Source organism: Sceloporus undulatus, chromosome 8, assembly GCF_019175285.1.
Source record: "Sceloporus undulatus isolate JIND9_A2432 ecotype Alabama chromosome 8, SceUnd_v1.1, whole genome shotgun sequence".
Classification (NCBI taxonomy): Eukaryota; Metazoa; Chordata; class Lepidosauria; order Squamata; family Phrynosomatidae; genus Sceloporus; species Sceloporus undulatus.
This window is the reverse complement of record NC_056529.1, coordinates 39466524-39482071: the sequence shown is the minus strand read 5'-3', so window position 1 is coordinate 39482071 and position 15548 is coordinate 39466524. Positions and strand designations below refer to the sequence as shown.

General features: G+C 43.0%; 2 protein-coding genes across 3 annotated transcripts in view; one reads left to right on the top strand and one right to left on the bottom strand.

Annotated features, from left to right (window-relative positions):
- The first annotated feature begins 2402 nt into the window (after positions 1-2402).
- On the top strand, positions 2403-14849 carry GNG13 (G protein subunit gamma 13). The gene is made up of 3 exons (XM_042438339.1): positions 2403-2691; positions 11538-11688; positions 14175-14849. The coding sequence occupies exons 2-3, from the start codon at positions 11591-11593 to the stop codon at positions 14278-14280; spliced, it is 204 nt and encodes a 67-aa protein (XP_042294273.1). The 5' UTR covers positions 2403-2691; positions 11538-11590; the 3' UTR covers positions 14281-14849.
- A 353-nt stretch (positions 14850-15202) lies between these two features.
- The window catches only part of CHTF18 (chromosome transmission fidelity factor 18), a 25799-nt gene continuing 25453 nt past the window's right edge, over positions 15203-15548 (bottom strand). For both annotated transcript variants that reach the window (XM_042438337.1, XM_042438338.1), the window contains exon 23: positions 15203-15477. In XM_042438337.1, coding sequence (XP_042294271.1) covers positions 15341-15477 — 137 coding nt within the window. In that variant the 3' untranslated portion in view covers positions 15203-15340. The remainder of the gene's footprint in view (positions 15478-15548) is intronic.

Below are 15548 nucleotides of genomic sequence, written 5' to 3'. Positions count from 1 at the left end.
CGTATACCGCATTCTACGTTTGACCATGCGACGGATATAAAGTCGGGAACTCTTCATCCACGGATTCCTTATTTATAGATTCAAGCATCCAAAGCTTGCTAACATTAAAAAAGATATGAATTCCAAATAGCAAAATTTGATTTTGCAATTTTCTATAAGGGACACTGTTTTCCTATGCCATTGTATTGAATGGGACTTGAGCATCCATTGATTTTGGTATCCATGGTGGGTCCTGGAACCAAACCCCAGGGGATACTAAGGGCCCACTGCAACAATAGTAATAATAATAATAATACTCATTGTATATAAATGAGACTTGAGCATCCATGGATTTTTGTATCCACAGGAAGTCCTAGAACCAAACCCCAGTGGATAACAAAGCCTCACTGTAGTAGTAGTAGTAGTAGTAGTAGTACCAATACTCAATTGTATTTAATGGGACTTGAGCATCCATGGATTTTGGTACCCAAGAGCCCTCTGTGTATATAAAATCAGTTGTGATATTTTATTTCCAATTCTTTTCCTAGTTAGCTCCAAGGTGGAATATTTCTTCTTTTTAAAAAAGAAACCTAGGTTGATATTTGCATCATGTTGTGTGTGCCTTTGCCCATTTTCCCATATGTGCCACCTACCGCTGATGTCCAGATGAAGCGGCTGAGCAATACAGAGGCCATTTTGTGGATTGTCATTTGTGTGTAAGAGGATGAGTGTCGTTGGCAACAATCCCAACACAAATGACGTCTTCTGCTTTGCAAACTACAGCTGGGATTTGTTTTGTTTCTCCCCCTCTGTCCCATTGAAGTCCCTTTTCCCCTCATCTCACCCGCCCTGCTAGAAAGATGGCTAAAAATCCAATAACCTACACCTGACGTCACTTGCCACTAAAAAAACCCCCAATCCTTTCTGATAATTGTTTGGAAGCGGCAGCACTTGGGGATTATATCTGATGTCAAAACAGCCTGATAATCTCGCATTTCGGGATCTGCTATCACTGACTCCTTTAATATAAGAACCACATGGCGTCCTTTGGAGACAAATGAGAAAACACAAAAAAGCCCAGGATGGGATGGATGGTTTAGTCATTGCAGGGAGGCCATTTAATCATCCCGATCCAGCAAAAAGGCCCCATTAGTTTCACCTCCATTGACTTTTTTTTTTGGTGCCCATGCTGTCCTTCACATGGTTTGCCTTTTGGCCTTTGCACTCATCTTCTTAGAATCGTTTCCATATCTTCAGAAAGTTACTTTGGGACTATGCACCAAGGGTCACCAAGCTGCTACAGTCACTGGCCATGTGGACTGAGGACTGTGGGCATTATTGCACAGGCTGAGTCTCTGTTATCCAAAATGCTTGGGGCCAGAAGTGTTTGGGATTTTGGATTTATTTATTTGTTTTTGGATTTTGGAATCCAATGAGCCTTTGGTATCCACTGGGGGTTGATTCCAAGACCCCTCATGGATACCAAAATCCATGGATGCTCAAGACCCATTAGATACAATGGCTTAATAAAATGGTGTCCCTTACATAAAATGGCAAAATCAAGGTTCGCTTTTTGGAATTCTTTTGGGGTGAATATTTTCGAACCATGTTTGTTTGAATCCATCGATTCAGAATCCTTGATTGTACTGGGATGATTGTACCTGTGTTCATGCACATAAACCTGGCAATGGGACTCAACTCTAAACAAAACATTCATTTACGTTTGACGTACACCTCATGCGCAGTGCTTGATGGTAGCTTCATACAATACGCTAAACAATTTTCATGCCTGAACCAAAGTTTGCTCACTGAACCATCAGAAAACAAAAGTGTCCATATCTCAGCCACTCATGAAAAAAATACATTTGATTTTCGGATTATTTTGGCATTCCAGGTAGGGAAGCGTCAACCTGTAGTCCAAGAAAATGAGTTTCCCATGCTCGCCAATCTCAACTGAAAATATCACCCCTTAAACTTCTTGGGAAAGTAACAAACATAGTATGAAAGCCACTAGATCAAAATTGCAGCTGTTTAGATGGACAAGGGGTTGGTCTACATGCCCTTGTGGTACCCCCCATTTTAAAAGATAATTTCCTTGCTATGAAGGGGTGCAACCAGGATACAAGATGGGAAGGCAACCACATACTTTGATCGCAGGGTGTCCCTTCTCTTTCAAACAACCGGCCTCCTCCAGGGATGCCATTAAGAAAGAAGAAGGTAGCTATGGCTTCCCTTGGGTTCTGCAATGTTTTGTTAGGGGAGATGTTGTGATGGAGACGTGTTCCCCTTGCAAAGCATCTTAATCCTGGAGCTTTGTGTCTCCAAAACCAGAGGCCCTTAGGAGAGATTGGGAGCAGAGGAAAACAAAGGGTGCAGACTCCTTTTTGCTCTCTCTTTCAGCTTATCTCAAGTCTGAACCATTAACCAGAGCACAGAGGGTGGGTTGTGTTTTTTTCATCTCTCTCTCTCTCTCTCGCTCTCATTATCCCTGGTGAATTTTTTTTTCCTATTTGAAGGCAGCTGGACAGGCAGCACATTAATAGATTACATTCAGGATTTCAGATTGTTAACAGCAACAAGGGCTGCGGCTTGGAGACATCCAAAGAGAAAGCCCTGGCGGTCGACACGTCGCTCTTTGGTGGGGAAAAGCCCAACTTTTCCAAACAGAGGCACAACTTTTCAGGGGTCCAAAGCAACACTTCTTCTTCCAAGGTAGGTTCTTGCTATCTTGATTTACTTAATGCAAATACACTGAAACCCAAACTGGGCAGGACCATCTGACGTGATGCAAAACAGGTTTAGAATATTAAAAAAGAAGAAGCTGGCAGTTCATGGGAAGCATCCTGTTCAGCGAATTTTCTAATCACGCCAGTTGCATTATATATATAAACTCGTAAAAGAGTTAAGTCAAATTCTACAATAAATAAAGGGTGGACCGATGACCCCAAATGACTTAGTGAGAGAAACAGGACCAAGGACAGCAGCCTACAGATCTGCAAATACAACCTTCTGACTGCTTTGCGAATTTGCATCTTTGGCCCAAGAAGGTCCCATTTCTGTTAATAGCTGTAAAGGACAAAAATAATTTTAGGATTTGGGCATATGCAAACATAGCAGTGGGATCTTGAGCGATTTAATTTCCAGGAAACTGCCTTCATGCATGTTATAGAAGGGTTTTTCACCCCTTTAGTGAAAGAAAAGAAAAGGGAGGTTATGTAAGAAGTAACTCTTGCAATTTGCCTGTATTTATTTCCCTATGTCTGTGGATCTGAAGATCCACTTTCTGGTGAAAGCTTAGTCAAGAGATGGCTTTGCTAAATAGAGTTTGCAGCACCTGAGATTCATTGGTGGTCTCCCATCCAAGGACTACCCAGGGCTGACCCTCCTTAGCCTCCAAGATCAATGTGTGTATGTGTTTGTGTGTCTGCACCTCCATGTTGCCTGTTGACATATGGTGACACCATGATTTCCATAGGGTTTTCTTAGGCAAAGAATCCTCAGAGCTGGTTTGGCCACTTCCTTCCTCTGAAATAGAGCTTATAGCACCTGGGATTCATTGGTGGTCTCCCATCCAAGGACTAACCAGGGCTGACCCAGCTTGGCTTCCAAGATCAGGCAGAATCTAGAGCCCTGCTAGCATCTTGCAAAATCCAGTAACGGATCTTGGAAACTCTTGCTGCACACAGGACAATATAGGAAGCATTCCTTGCAAGAAAGGCACCGTCTTGGGTGCATTTATTGCATTTGTAGATGCTGCTTGTTTTCAGCTATGCTTTTTCTCAGCAGGAAAGTAGGCACAATGAATGAGAGTTGTCTCAGATCTGATTTTCTGAAGTGAGAGATGCATTAGGAGATGCATTGGTCAGTTCTCCTCCTATTTATTTATATCCTGCCTTATCACGAAACTGGGACTCAGTTAGTTTGTGACAGTGGAAGCAAGATTTAAAAATTCACAGCATATAAAAGTTAAGAAGCAGTTGTGTTGTTGATGTGTGCTTTCAAATCACTTCCAAGTTATGGCGACCCTAAGGCAAACCTATCATGGGGTTTTCTTGGCAAGATTTGTTCCGAGGATGCTTGCCATTGCTTTTCCCTGAGGCTGAGAGAATGTGAATTGCCTAAGGTCACCCAATGGGTTTCATGGACAAGCTGGGGATCAAACCCTGGTCTCCAGAGTCAAAGTCCAAGACTTAAACCGATACACCACACTGGCCTAAAATTTGAAACCAGTTTAAAGAAATCAAAACAATAATGAAAAGTTCATCGCATTATACAAAGCTTGCTTCCTCTGAAAAATTGACTCTCAGAGGCTTGCTGGAATCAAAAAGTTTTTACCTGTTTACAGAACTGCAGGGCCTGGGACCAAACAGCTTCCTCCTATTTTCCCAACAAATGTGTAACTCTGCTCAGATTTTAGGCAGAGTCTTGTCTTCAGATTGGGAGCAACATCCATCTGCAAAGGATGCCAAGAAACATAGAAATAAGGCCATTTCAAAAACATTATGAGAAGATCTGCCTTAGTTTCACCCCATCTCTAGCAACAGAGAGCCAGATCCACCTGGATTTCCTCCAACTTGACCACAAAGGTTCAACCTTGTTGTTTGCTGCCCATCCACTGACTTTCAGAGATGGCTCCATTCAGAGCTTGGAATAATTTTGGTTTACTACAGTTCCCACAATCCCCCAGAGAGCATGGCCCCTGGGAGATTTGAGGAGATTTTGTAACTCTTCCAAGCACTAATGGACCTTGATAGGTATCCTTCATTTCCTCCCCAATGACTTTTGTCCCATGGTCATTGCCAGATTGAGAACTTCATAAGCTAATTGTGTATTGCGCAAAGAGACTGTCCTGATAATATGACCCATCAACTTAATTATTAAGTGGCCTCGTTCTGGAAAAGGCAATGAAGCCCAGGGTACCTGGCCCAGAAAAGGATAAAAATTAAGATTGTGGGACGGGGAAGAATAGTATGCAGATATAGGAAAGGATATTAGGAAAAGACATGGAAGTTAGTTAGTTTCATACTCTTTGAGCCCAAGTAACTCTAATCAGGTGCAAAAAGCAGCATCCAAAACATTGCCAGTTATGTATGGTGCATGTTAATCATTTTAAATATATAATATAATATAATATAATATAATATAATATAATAATTTTAATGCAGGGTTGTTGTTGTTGTTGTTGTTGTTGTGTGCCTTCAAGTTGTTTCCGACATGTGGTGACCCTAAGGCAAACCTATCTCTATTTATTTATTTATTTATTGGCACTTTCTTTCAGAGGTGGTTTGCCTTTGGCATCCTCTGAAGCTGAGAGTGTGTGACTTGCCCAAGGCCAACTAATGGGTTTACTTGACTGAGCCAGGATTTGATCCCAAGTGTGCGTTAATCATTTTAACATATATATATATATATATATATATATTATATGATTCATTACACACACACACACACACACATGCAGGGTAAGTATACTGAAATGGCTTATACTACTATGCCACACTGACCCTGAAAAAAAATTGGATTCTGCCAAAAGCAGTGAAAGCAAAGCTTTAATTTTTACATTGGATGTGTGTGTGTGTGTGTGTGTGTGTGTGTGTGTGTGTGTGTGTCTGATAAGGCATCCTCAGTGTGGCCCCAGGCATCTAGTTTGAAACAAGCTGTGGGTCGATTCCCATTTGTCTCCAATGCAAGAGGGCCATCCAATTCCTGATCCCACTTGCGTCAGTGTTAATCAGGTGTAAGCCCTCGGTGCCTTTATGGATTAATATTGGAAGAACAGCCATTATTGGAAATGGTCAGTTCTGCTAGCCTTTGGGGCAAGAAAGAGCACATTTGGTCTTAAAATGACCCTGAATGGTTCAGAGGTGAGTGGAAGACAGAGCCTGCCCTGAATGGGCTTCGGCTTGTATGGTTTTGTGTTCATCATTAACCATGGTTGTGGCATTGAGGAGAGTTGTTGATGTTGTTGTGTGCCCTCGTTTCTGATTTATGGCTGCTGAAAGGTGAACCTGTCACAGGGTTTCCTTGGCCAGAGTTGTTCAGAGGGGGATTCCCAAGATAACCCTATGATAGGGTCACCTTAGGGTAGCCCTAAGTTGGAGATGATGTGAAGGCACACAACAACAACAACAACAACAAGGTCATCCCTCTGAGGATGAGAGAGCATGGCTTGCCTAAAGTCTCTTTGTGGGTTCCATGGCCATGCAAGGATTTGAACCCTAGTCTCCACGGGATCATAGTCCCATGTTCAAACCACTATGCCACACTGGTTTCCAAGCTGGATCAGCCTCCTCTTAAATGCCCATCCTCATTCTGTCCTAGATTGCACCTTCCCCATAAGCAAATGTTATGCTACACCTCTCTCCACCCAGATCACTTCTTTAACCCCATTCAAATTGAAATCAAATCAGACCTGATATTCGACAGCCGAAGGCTTGTGTCTGGCATACATACAAAGGAGCTCTCTTTGAGTAGAGGGCTGCCCTGTGCTAGGTTTTCCCTAAAGTTGGACAGCTAAGGTAAGTGGTTTATTTCTCTTGCTTGGAAGGGCTCCAAGCCTAGCTAAGGACAGAAACTAGCTGGTAACTAGTTACTTCCAAGCAACTTCCATTTAACTCCTCCGACTGCTCTTCCTAGGTTGTCAGGTTAAAGTCAAGGAAGAGAAGGGCAAGGTTTTGCTGGGCTGAGAACCAGCATGGCATAGTGGGTTGAGTGTTGGATTAGGACTCTGGAGACCAGGGTTCAAATCCTTCCTCAGCCATGGAAACCCTTGGCTGGCTTTGGGTAAGGCACATGCTCTCAGCCTCGGAGGAAGGCAAGGGCAAACCTCCTCTGAACAAACCTTGGTTTGGGACTAGTGCACCAATGGATTGCAGCAGGTGGAATTTTGTTGGAAATTTCCACCAGCGACATGTTGCTTCCAGCAAGTTTTGAGTCCAATCTTTTCCCTCAAATATCTTTTACTATACTTGCGTCTAAACTTTCCAAAAGCCTGCTTGGTACCATCCCATGAAACTGTTCCAAAGAGTCTTCCCCAAAGTTTGAAAACAAGTAAGAATTTCCCTTGGTAAAGATAATTCTTTCAAAACATGGCAGAAGGAATCCATTGATGCAACTTTAATGTTTTGCTTTTCATAGTCTGTTGTTGTTTGGGGTGCAAAACATTTTTTGTTACTGTCAATTAAAGCATCCCTATTGAATATTAAACTGGCATATTTGTCAATTTACCAAGCCAAGACTCTGTCCAACAGTTGTGCAATGTAAATGTATGCTATAGTTACACTATGCCAGAGTTGTGTTGGATCGCACCATTGTACGCACAATCATTTGCATAATGTTGGCAACGTCTCATGTTCACTTGGTGAGTAGTAGTACTAGAGTACCTCCCTTACGCAGAATCCTACAAAGTGTGACCTCTTAGTTGTTGTTGTTGTTGTTGTGTGTCTTCAAGTTGTTTCATGGATTTGTTCAGAGGAGGCTGTGCCTTCAAATTCCTCTAAGGTTGAGGGAGTGTAACTTGCACAGGATAGGTTCACCTTAGGAAGTTGGAAACAATGCACGCAACAACAACAACAACAATGGTAGTGCACCAACAGCATTGCGGCCTCTAGTTTTGAGCAAGGGAGAGCATTGATGCTTTTAGTGCCTTTCACAGCCACCTGGGCTTCAGTCATGCAACACAATCTTGTCAAAACATCTATTTGCATCCGGATTATATCTTCCATTTCCATCAGGTCAGCAACAGCTGCTGGCTTTCCCTCCCTGCCCAGCGCCCTCCTTCTCTCCCCCGGCATTTAGGAGGATTTGTTAGCCAAACGCTAATGCTGTCAGATCAACTATGCAAACTGTAGGACAAGAGAGAGCATTGCTTGCGCCTAAGCCAAACCATGTGGCCTGTCTGAACCTTTGCAAAAAAAGCAGATTGGACAAACAAAAGGTGCATGCTGAGGTTGGAGGAATGGCAGAGGTGGTCGGATTTGCTTTCTTCCACCTTGGACTTTTTAAAGCCCTCCGTTTCCTCTCATCCTGAATATGGGGGGGGGGGGGGGGGAGGATTTGCAAATCCGGGTAAATTCTTTGAGTCCAAATAGGAATGAAGCTCCTTCCTATTTGGGCTTACTGAATCTACTTACCCAACTGTCTGTCTATCCATCCATTCATCCATCTTCCAAGAATGTGACCCAAGGAGTTTCTCATCAATGTTAAGAACAAAGTACAGTCAACCCTCCATATCCATGGGTTGAAACATCCACAGCTTCAAAAAGGACAGGTTGCTTACCTGTAACAGTATTTCTTCGAGTGGTCATCTGCGAATACATACAAATGGGTTTCACTGCGCCTGCGCAGTGCTGTTCGGAAACCTCTAGAATCACTGGGCAAAGTACACTTTGCAACATAGAGAAACTTTTTGGCGGTAACTACGCCCACCCCTTATAAAGCCTCTGCTTTCCCGCTCTTTCCCCAGTTCCGAAATTTTTCACCGCGTGAGCAACATGAGAATGAGCCAATAAGAGCAGAACACAGAGGGGAGGATGGGCAGGATTTGTATGTATTCGCAGATGACCACTCGAACAAATACTGTTACAGGTAAGCAACCTGTCCTTCTTCGTGGTCTCTGCGAATCATACAAATGGGTTTAGACTGACAAGCTTAGGCAAGCGGCGGAGGGAGTGTCCTGAGACAAAAAGTGGTTCAAACAAATTTGTACAATAACCTCTTAGAACCAAACACCTGTGTCAGTCATTTTGTATCAAACAATACATGGTCATGGGGCTCAACACACTCCCTGTACGAAACAATACAGGGAGCTTCACCCAATCCCTGAGCAAACAAGGCAATTTCATACGTAATTCTGTTGCTGTCAACCAGCGTAAACAATGCCAATAATAGTCAGGTAGGATTTGTCTAGATTGGCACATTGGTAAATTGTGCAAACAAGGTCATAAGCCCAGGGAAGGGCGGAGGAAAACAGACAATGCAGTGCACATCACAGTTATGGAATATGGTAGAATAAACTTTATTCAAGGCTATGCAACCCAAGGCACAAATAAACTCTAAGGCACGTAGCATAGAGTGATCAGTGCAGCCCTGAAACCACACGAATAAATCTTATTCAAGGTTATACAACCCAAGGTAGAAGTAAACTCAAAGGCACATAGAATAGAGTGATCAGTGCAATCCTGAAACCAACACTGCCCTTCCAAAGGCTGTGTCCCGTTTGGCCCTGACATCAAGTCTGTAATGCTTAATAAAGGTCACTGGTTAGGACCAGACGGCAGCCCTACAAATGTCCTCCAAGGGAATCCCAGTCAAAAAGGCGGAGGATGTTGCCACCATCCTGGTTGTATGAGAGCGAACCCTAGCTGGGAGAGGTCTGCCCAATAGTTCATAGCAGAGGTGGATGGTGCCAGCCACCCACTTGGAAAACCTCTGTGCAGACATGGGCAGTCCCTTCTTCGGTTCCGAATAGCATTGGAACAGTCTATCGGAACGGCTCGATCCCACAGTCTTGTCCAGATAGAAGGCCAAAGCCCTCCGAATGTCCAAGGTGTGCAGACTGAGTTCGACCTCAGTGCTCGTGTTGGAGGCTAGGGTAGGCAGCACAATGTCCTGGCACAAGTGAAAGGCCGAGACCACCTTTGGTAAGAAGGTGATGTCAGTACGGAGGACAACCTTATCCTTATGGAAGATAAGAAATGGCTGGTCCCTCCGCAAGGCACAAAGTTCGCCTGCATGGCAGGCTGAGGTGATGGCCACAAGGAAAGCAGTCTTCCATGACAGCAGCCTCAAGTCCGTTGTGGCCATCGGTTCGAATGGCTTGGATTGCAAAGCAGACAACACGGGGTCCAAGCTCCAAGCCGGAGTCGGGACCGTAACTATTTTGTATAAGAGACACACCATTTTACAGTTGTCTCTCCATATCCACAGACTCTTTATCTATGGATTCAACCATCCACATCTTGAAATGTGTGTGTGAGTGAGTGTGTGTATTCTCCAATAAGCATACCTTGGTTTTGCCATTTTTATATAAGGAACACCATTGAACAGTAGTCTTTCTGTATCCATGATTCCTTATCCATGGTTTCAACCATACCCTTCTTGAAAATGTTAAATGTACATCTATACATTTCTTTTTTTGGTTTGTTTAAAAGACACCCTTTTACAGCCATCCCTCCAAATGCATGAATGGATTCAGGTCATCCACATTTTGAAAATGTTTAAGTAGTACATATAAATTCCAAAACTCTAACCTTGATTTTGCTATTTTTATAGAAGGGACACCATTTTATTCTGCCATTGCAAATAATAATAATAATAATAATAATAATAATAATAATAATAATATATTTCCCTGCTTCTCCCTTCCAGATTGAGGCGGGGTTACAACCTGATATAAGCATACAATTACGAACAATAAAATCCATTAAAATACATCATCTCAACAATAATAATATCAGTTAAGACTAGTTTGTCATAGTACAGGAGTTTTATAATCCATGGCACTTGAGCATCCATGGATTTTGTTATTTTTGGAGGATCCTGGAACCAGAAACCAAGGACCTAATGTGCATCAAATGGTTTTATTTGGGGGTCCCTTTTTGGGGAGAAAGGTGGCATAGAAATGAAATAATTAAAAATAATTAATTAAAAACATTAACCAAATAGTTTCAAAAGCACTGCATCGCCACGGTTAGAAACATGTTAAAACGTAAGAAAAAAGATAAAAAACACAGAGCATACCTTGTTAAAAAGAACTTTCTGCCCCAGTAACATAAAAACCTATATGGAAAAAGGTCTTTTTTTTGGCCTGTTGGTGGAAGGGCCAAATAGGAAGGAAAGCCAGAATGTGGGAGCAGCCACTAAAAAGGCTCTGCTCAATAGACACAGCTGTTCCAAGTATAGAGAGAGAGAGACATTCAATGGAAGAGAAATAGAAATGTTAATTCCACATTAACCATCGGCAGCTGATGGTTCCTGGGCTTGTCAAGTGGTAAATCCGTTTTGGGATTTAGTCCAGATTTTAAAGGGTTGACCCAAGCTGGGGTTAAGGCCAAGAAGCCAAATGCTGGCGATCTTTGGCTCTAATGTAGAAATTCCTTGCAATATTTTTATTTGCATTACGCTGAATTTATGTTTGTATCTTTTTTGCAAAAGAGAAAATGGAGAGTAATTGCTTGAATAGACCATGGATAAAGTGAGGGATGACATATAAATCTAATAAACGACATAGGTGGACCTTTAAAAGGATTAACCTTAAGGCGTTAAGCCTCTTTTCGGTCGGCTACGTTCAACAGCCTTTGGCCCTAAGGTGGCGGACAGATGCCAAGCCAACTTTGGAGGAATGGCTGCACAAAAGGCCAAATGGAGACCCAGTTAAAAGATGGTGGCAGCTGTGTGCCTTTTAAGTCATTTACAACTTATGGCGGACCTCTATATTGGGGTTTTCTTGGCAAGATTTCATTGCCTTGCAATTAAATTGCCTTCCTCTGAGGCTGAGAGAGTGTGACTTGCCCAATGGGTTTGCATGGTGGTAACCACCCCTTTCTTTGGGTTTTCAGCCTAGGTTGACCTCCTTCTTTGCTTGACAAGAAAGCCGCACCAAGAAGTCTCCATGGATGAATGGGATCCTCCGCAGTGGAAGAAAGAAGTCGAAAGCCTTAAGTACCAGCTGGCTTACAAGCGGGAGATGTCCTCCAAAACAATTCCCGAGTGAGTCCACAATGCGAGTCCTTCTCCTTCCTGGCCGGTGGTATTTCCTTCACCTTTTCCTATTGACGTACCATCAAAACTTGGTGCAATTTTGCAAACTAAGAGCCCTCCAGCACAACTTAGGTCTCTGTTAGATTTTGGTATACCTGTATTTGCATATATGTGCGTAATTGAGACATCTTGAAGATTCAATCCAAGTATAAAGATGTTTCATATGCTCCTTATATGCATAGCCTGAAGGTAATTTTAGGCACAATATTTTTAATCACTGAATGCAAAGCAAGTTAAAAATATTTGCAATGGCCATTGGCCAAAATCAATCGATTGATGATAAAGTTAAAAATATGAAATGCAGAAAACACATACAACAGAGATAACAAACAGAAAACCCAGCAGTTTTCTACAGTAAAGCCTATCCCGTCTAAACAATCTACCGTTGGATTTCCAATGGAGTAACTTTCCTTTATATAGGTAAAATTTGCTTCTGGAAGACTGGTACCTTGTCTTCAGTATATCTCTACTTAAGGGACCTTGGAAACTGTAGTTCAGGGGAAGGCGCTATAACTCCCTCATCAAAATATATATCCCCAGATTCCACCAAAATGAGCTAAGACACCATCTTTATCAATGACTTGGATGACAGAATTGGGGGCATACTTATCAAATTTGCAGATGACACCAAATTAAGAGGAGTAGCTAACACACCACAGGACAGGATTGAAATCAAAATGACCTGAATAGATTAGAAAGCTGGGCCACAGCTAACAAAATGAACTTCAACAGGGAGAAATGTAAGGTACTGCACCTAGGGTGAAAAAATGAAATGCACAGATATAGGATTGAGGACACCTGGCTGAACAAAACTACGTGTGAAAGGAATCTGGGAGTCCAAGTAGACCACAAGATGAACATGAGTGAACAGTGCAATGTGGCGGCTAAGGCCAATGTGATTTTAGGCTGCATCAAAAGAAGTATGGGTGTGTTACAGAGCGCCGAAAAGCGGCGGCCTGTACCCGCCCCTTTCCCCGGGGTATCAGGGCCTCAGTGGCCAGAACAGCAGCCGCTGAGGTCCTGATCCGCCGCTTTCCAGGCCGCGGGGAAGCGGCAAAAGGCCACTTCCCCGCAGCCTGGAAAGGGGTGCCCTTGGGGCTTCAAGCCCCAAGGACACCCCGCGGCGGTGGGGAGGAGAAAGGGGACGCTTGGCCCCTTTCTCCCTTGCGTTGCTGGGCTGTGCCCAGCGACGCAAAGCAGCGCCGCAAACCAGGAAGGAGCTCCGAAACAGAGCTCCTTCCTGCTCTGCGCAAAGGGCGCACTAAGCGCCCTCACGCAGAGCGACAACATCACATCCACGCCACTCCGTATAGAGGCGGTGCGGTCGTGATATCATGGCGGCCCCTATGTAGATGGGGCACCGCCATTTTGTACGGACTCAGTCCATACTAGGGTTAGGGGGGTGCAGAAGCACTGCACCTTCCTAACCCTAATACGGACTGACTACGTACTAAAAGGCCCGTTGTAACGGGCCACAGTGTCTAGATCAAGTAATAGTGCCACTCTATTGTGCTCTGGAATACTGTGTCCAGGACACTGAGAAACTGGAGCCATGTGTCCAAAGGAAGGTGACTAAAATGGTGAAGGGTCTGGAAACCATGAATCCCTATGAGGAACGACGTAGGGAGCTGGGGATGTTTAGCCTGGAGAAGAGGAGGTTAAGAGGTGATATGGTAGCCCTGAGGAGGGAGCAAGCTTGTTTTCTGCTGCTCCAGAGACTAGGACCCGGAGCAATGGATGCAAGCTCCAGGAAAAGAGATTCCAGCTCAACATTCGGAGGACCTTCCTGAGAGTAAGGGCTGTTCAACAGTGGAACACACTCCTTCCTTGGAGATTTGAGTGGAGTCTCCTTCCTTAGAGGTCTTTAAACAGAGGCTGGATGGCCATCTGCCGGGAATGCTTTGATTTGGATTTCCTGCATGGCAGAATGGAGTTGGACTGGATGGCCCTTGCGGTCTCTTCCAACTCTATGATTCTATGTGCTATCTAACGGGTATAACTGTGTAGTGCAGACACACACTCCAAGGCAGAGAAATCCCACTACCTTCAAACATTATATTTCTGAGGGTGTATCTACACTGTAGAAATAATGCATTTTGACAGTTTTTCCATCCAACAGAATTCTGGCATTTGTAGTTTGGTGAAACACTGGCACTCTTTGGCAAAGGCCTTGCAAAACTACACATCCCAGGATTTCACAGGACGGAGCAACAGCACATAAAGTGGTGTCAAACTGCGTTATTTCTTCCCATATAGACGCATCCCTAGATTTCCTTGCACACAAGTCTATTTAAAATTATGCACTGGAGAACTAAAGTCCCAAGATATTGAGGTCTCCACTTTTAAAGGTGTTTAGCTTCACAAATGTAGAAATGTGCAACCTTGACTTGATATGGAAGCAAGCACAGACATTTTTGGTTCATCTTCCCTATTAGGTTTCTGAAGTGGATAGAAGACGGGATCCCAGAAGATCCATTTCTCAACCCAGAGCTGATGAAGAACAACCCATGGGTGGAGAAAGGAAAGTGTGTCATCCTCTAACCCACGGCCAACATCGACCATGGCGGAGAAAATGGCTTCCTTATTCCAAAAAATATTATTTTTGAGTTAATTCCAACAACTCAAAAAAAAAAAAAAGTTGCATGAGATCAGAACGTACCAAGTTTTTACTAGCTTTCCACTAAGGCTAAATTCACTTCCATGCCCCTTTTTCTTAGTGCAGCGGGTTTTCAGTAGTGGCTCAATTGGAAATGTTTCCAAATTTTGGGAAGCACAGGGTTTTTCTCCCTTCTTTGGATGGGAGGCAGCATTTCATTCTTGAACGAAGAACAAAACGTGTATGTACATATCTATATATAGATGAGATAGTCTTGTGCCCTCTAGAGCAGAATTGAGTTTTCTGGGATCCCTCCATATTACCGTCTTTGGGAACAATGCCAGCATCTGTATATTTTCCCAAGTGGTGAGAAAATCCATGCTGAACAAGGCATTGCTATTCCCAATTGGCACTTTTCTGGGAACATCTATTGCAGTGGCTTTGTAATTATTTCAAAATGCCCTCTTCCCTTGTAAGATGCTTTTTGCCCTGGTCCACCATTTGGAAATAAAAGACACAGTGGGATAAATGATCCACTATTTTGGGTAAGAGAATATTTGAGTAAGAGAACCAAGCAGGGAAAGTTACTTGCAGGAGAGGAAGACAAGGAGGAGGAACATTTATTTTCAAGGTCTGTAGTTTCTCTTTCCTATAGATATATAAGCCTTTGTCTTTTTTTCTTGTCTTTTTTTTGGACTTGTAAAGGAACATGCGAGTTTTATAAACCAATTTTCAATCATTTTAAATACTTTTCTTTTTTGTATCTTGTAGGCTACAGTTTTGCAGTAAAACACACACACGCACGCATCTAAGCCACGCAAATGTGACAAGGGTTGATAAATGCAATAAAGAAAGCAGCACTGCGTGTGTCTCAAATGTATTTATTTACAAAATCCCTATTCATCCAAAATATAATATCTTGTCTAAATAGTCTGGTGCAGAATCCAAATGCCTTCTCTTTGGTGTGTTCCCTGTCCACAATTCATTTTAAGATGATATTCAGTCCTAGAATAAATCTTTAATATAAATATTTCTCCGGACGGCGTTGGAAACACCTTCGTTGAATCGGAACCAAATATCACTTTGTCCCACGGCTTTTCCAATCTGTTTTTCTATCGTGTTTTTTTCAGGGACCTGATCAGCTGAGTTTAGGGAAGGAAAATAAAAGTATTTTATTTGGATAGATAAATATAAAGAATGAAGGAACGGTCCC

What these genes read in the sequence shown, in the direction of transcription:
- GNG13 (XM_042438339.1), top strand. Translation starts at nt 11,591, where the DNA reads ATGGATGAATGGGATCCTCCGCAGTGGAAGAAAGAAGTCGAAAGCCTT. An exon ending in TCCTCCAAAACAATTCCCGA is followed by an intron (nt 11,689 to 14,174) that starts GTGAGTCCACAA and finishes CTTCCCTATTAG; the next exon opens with GTTTCTGAAGTGGATAGAAG.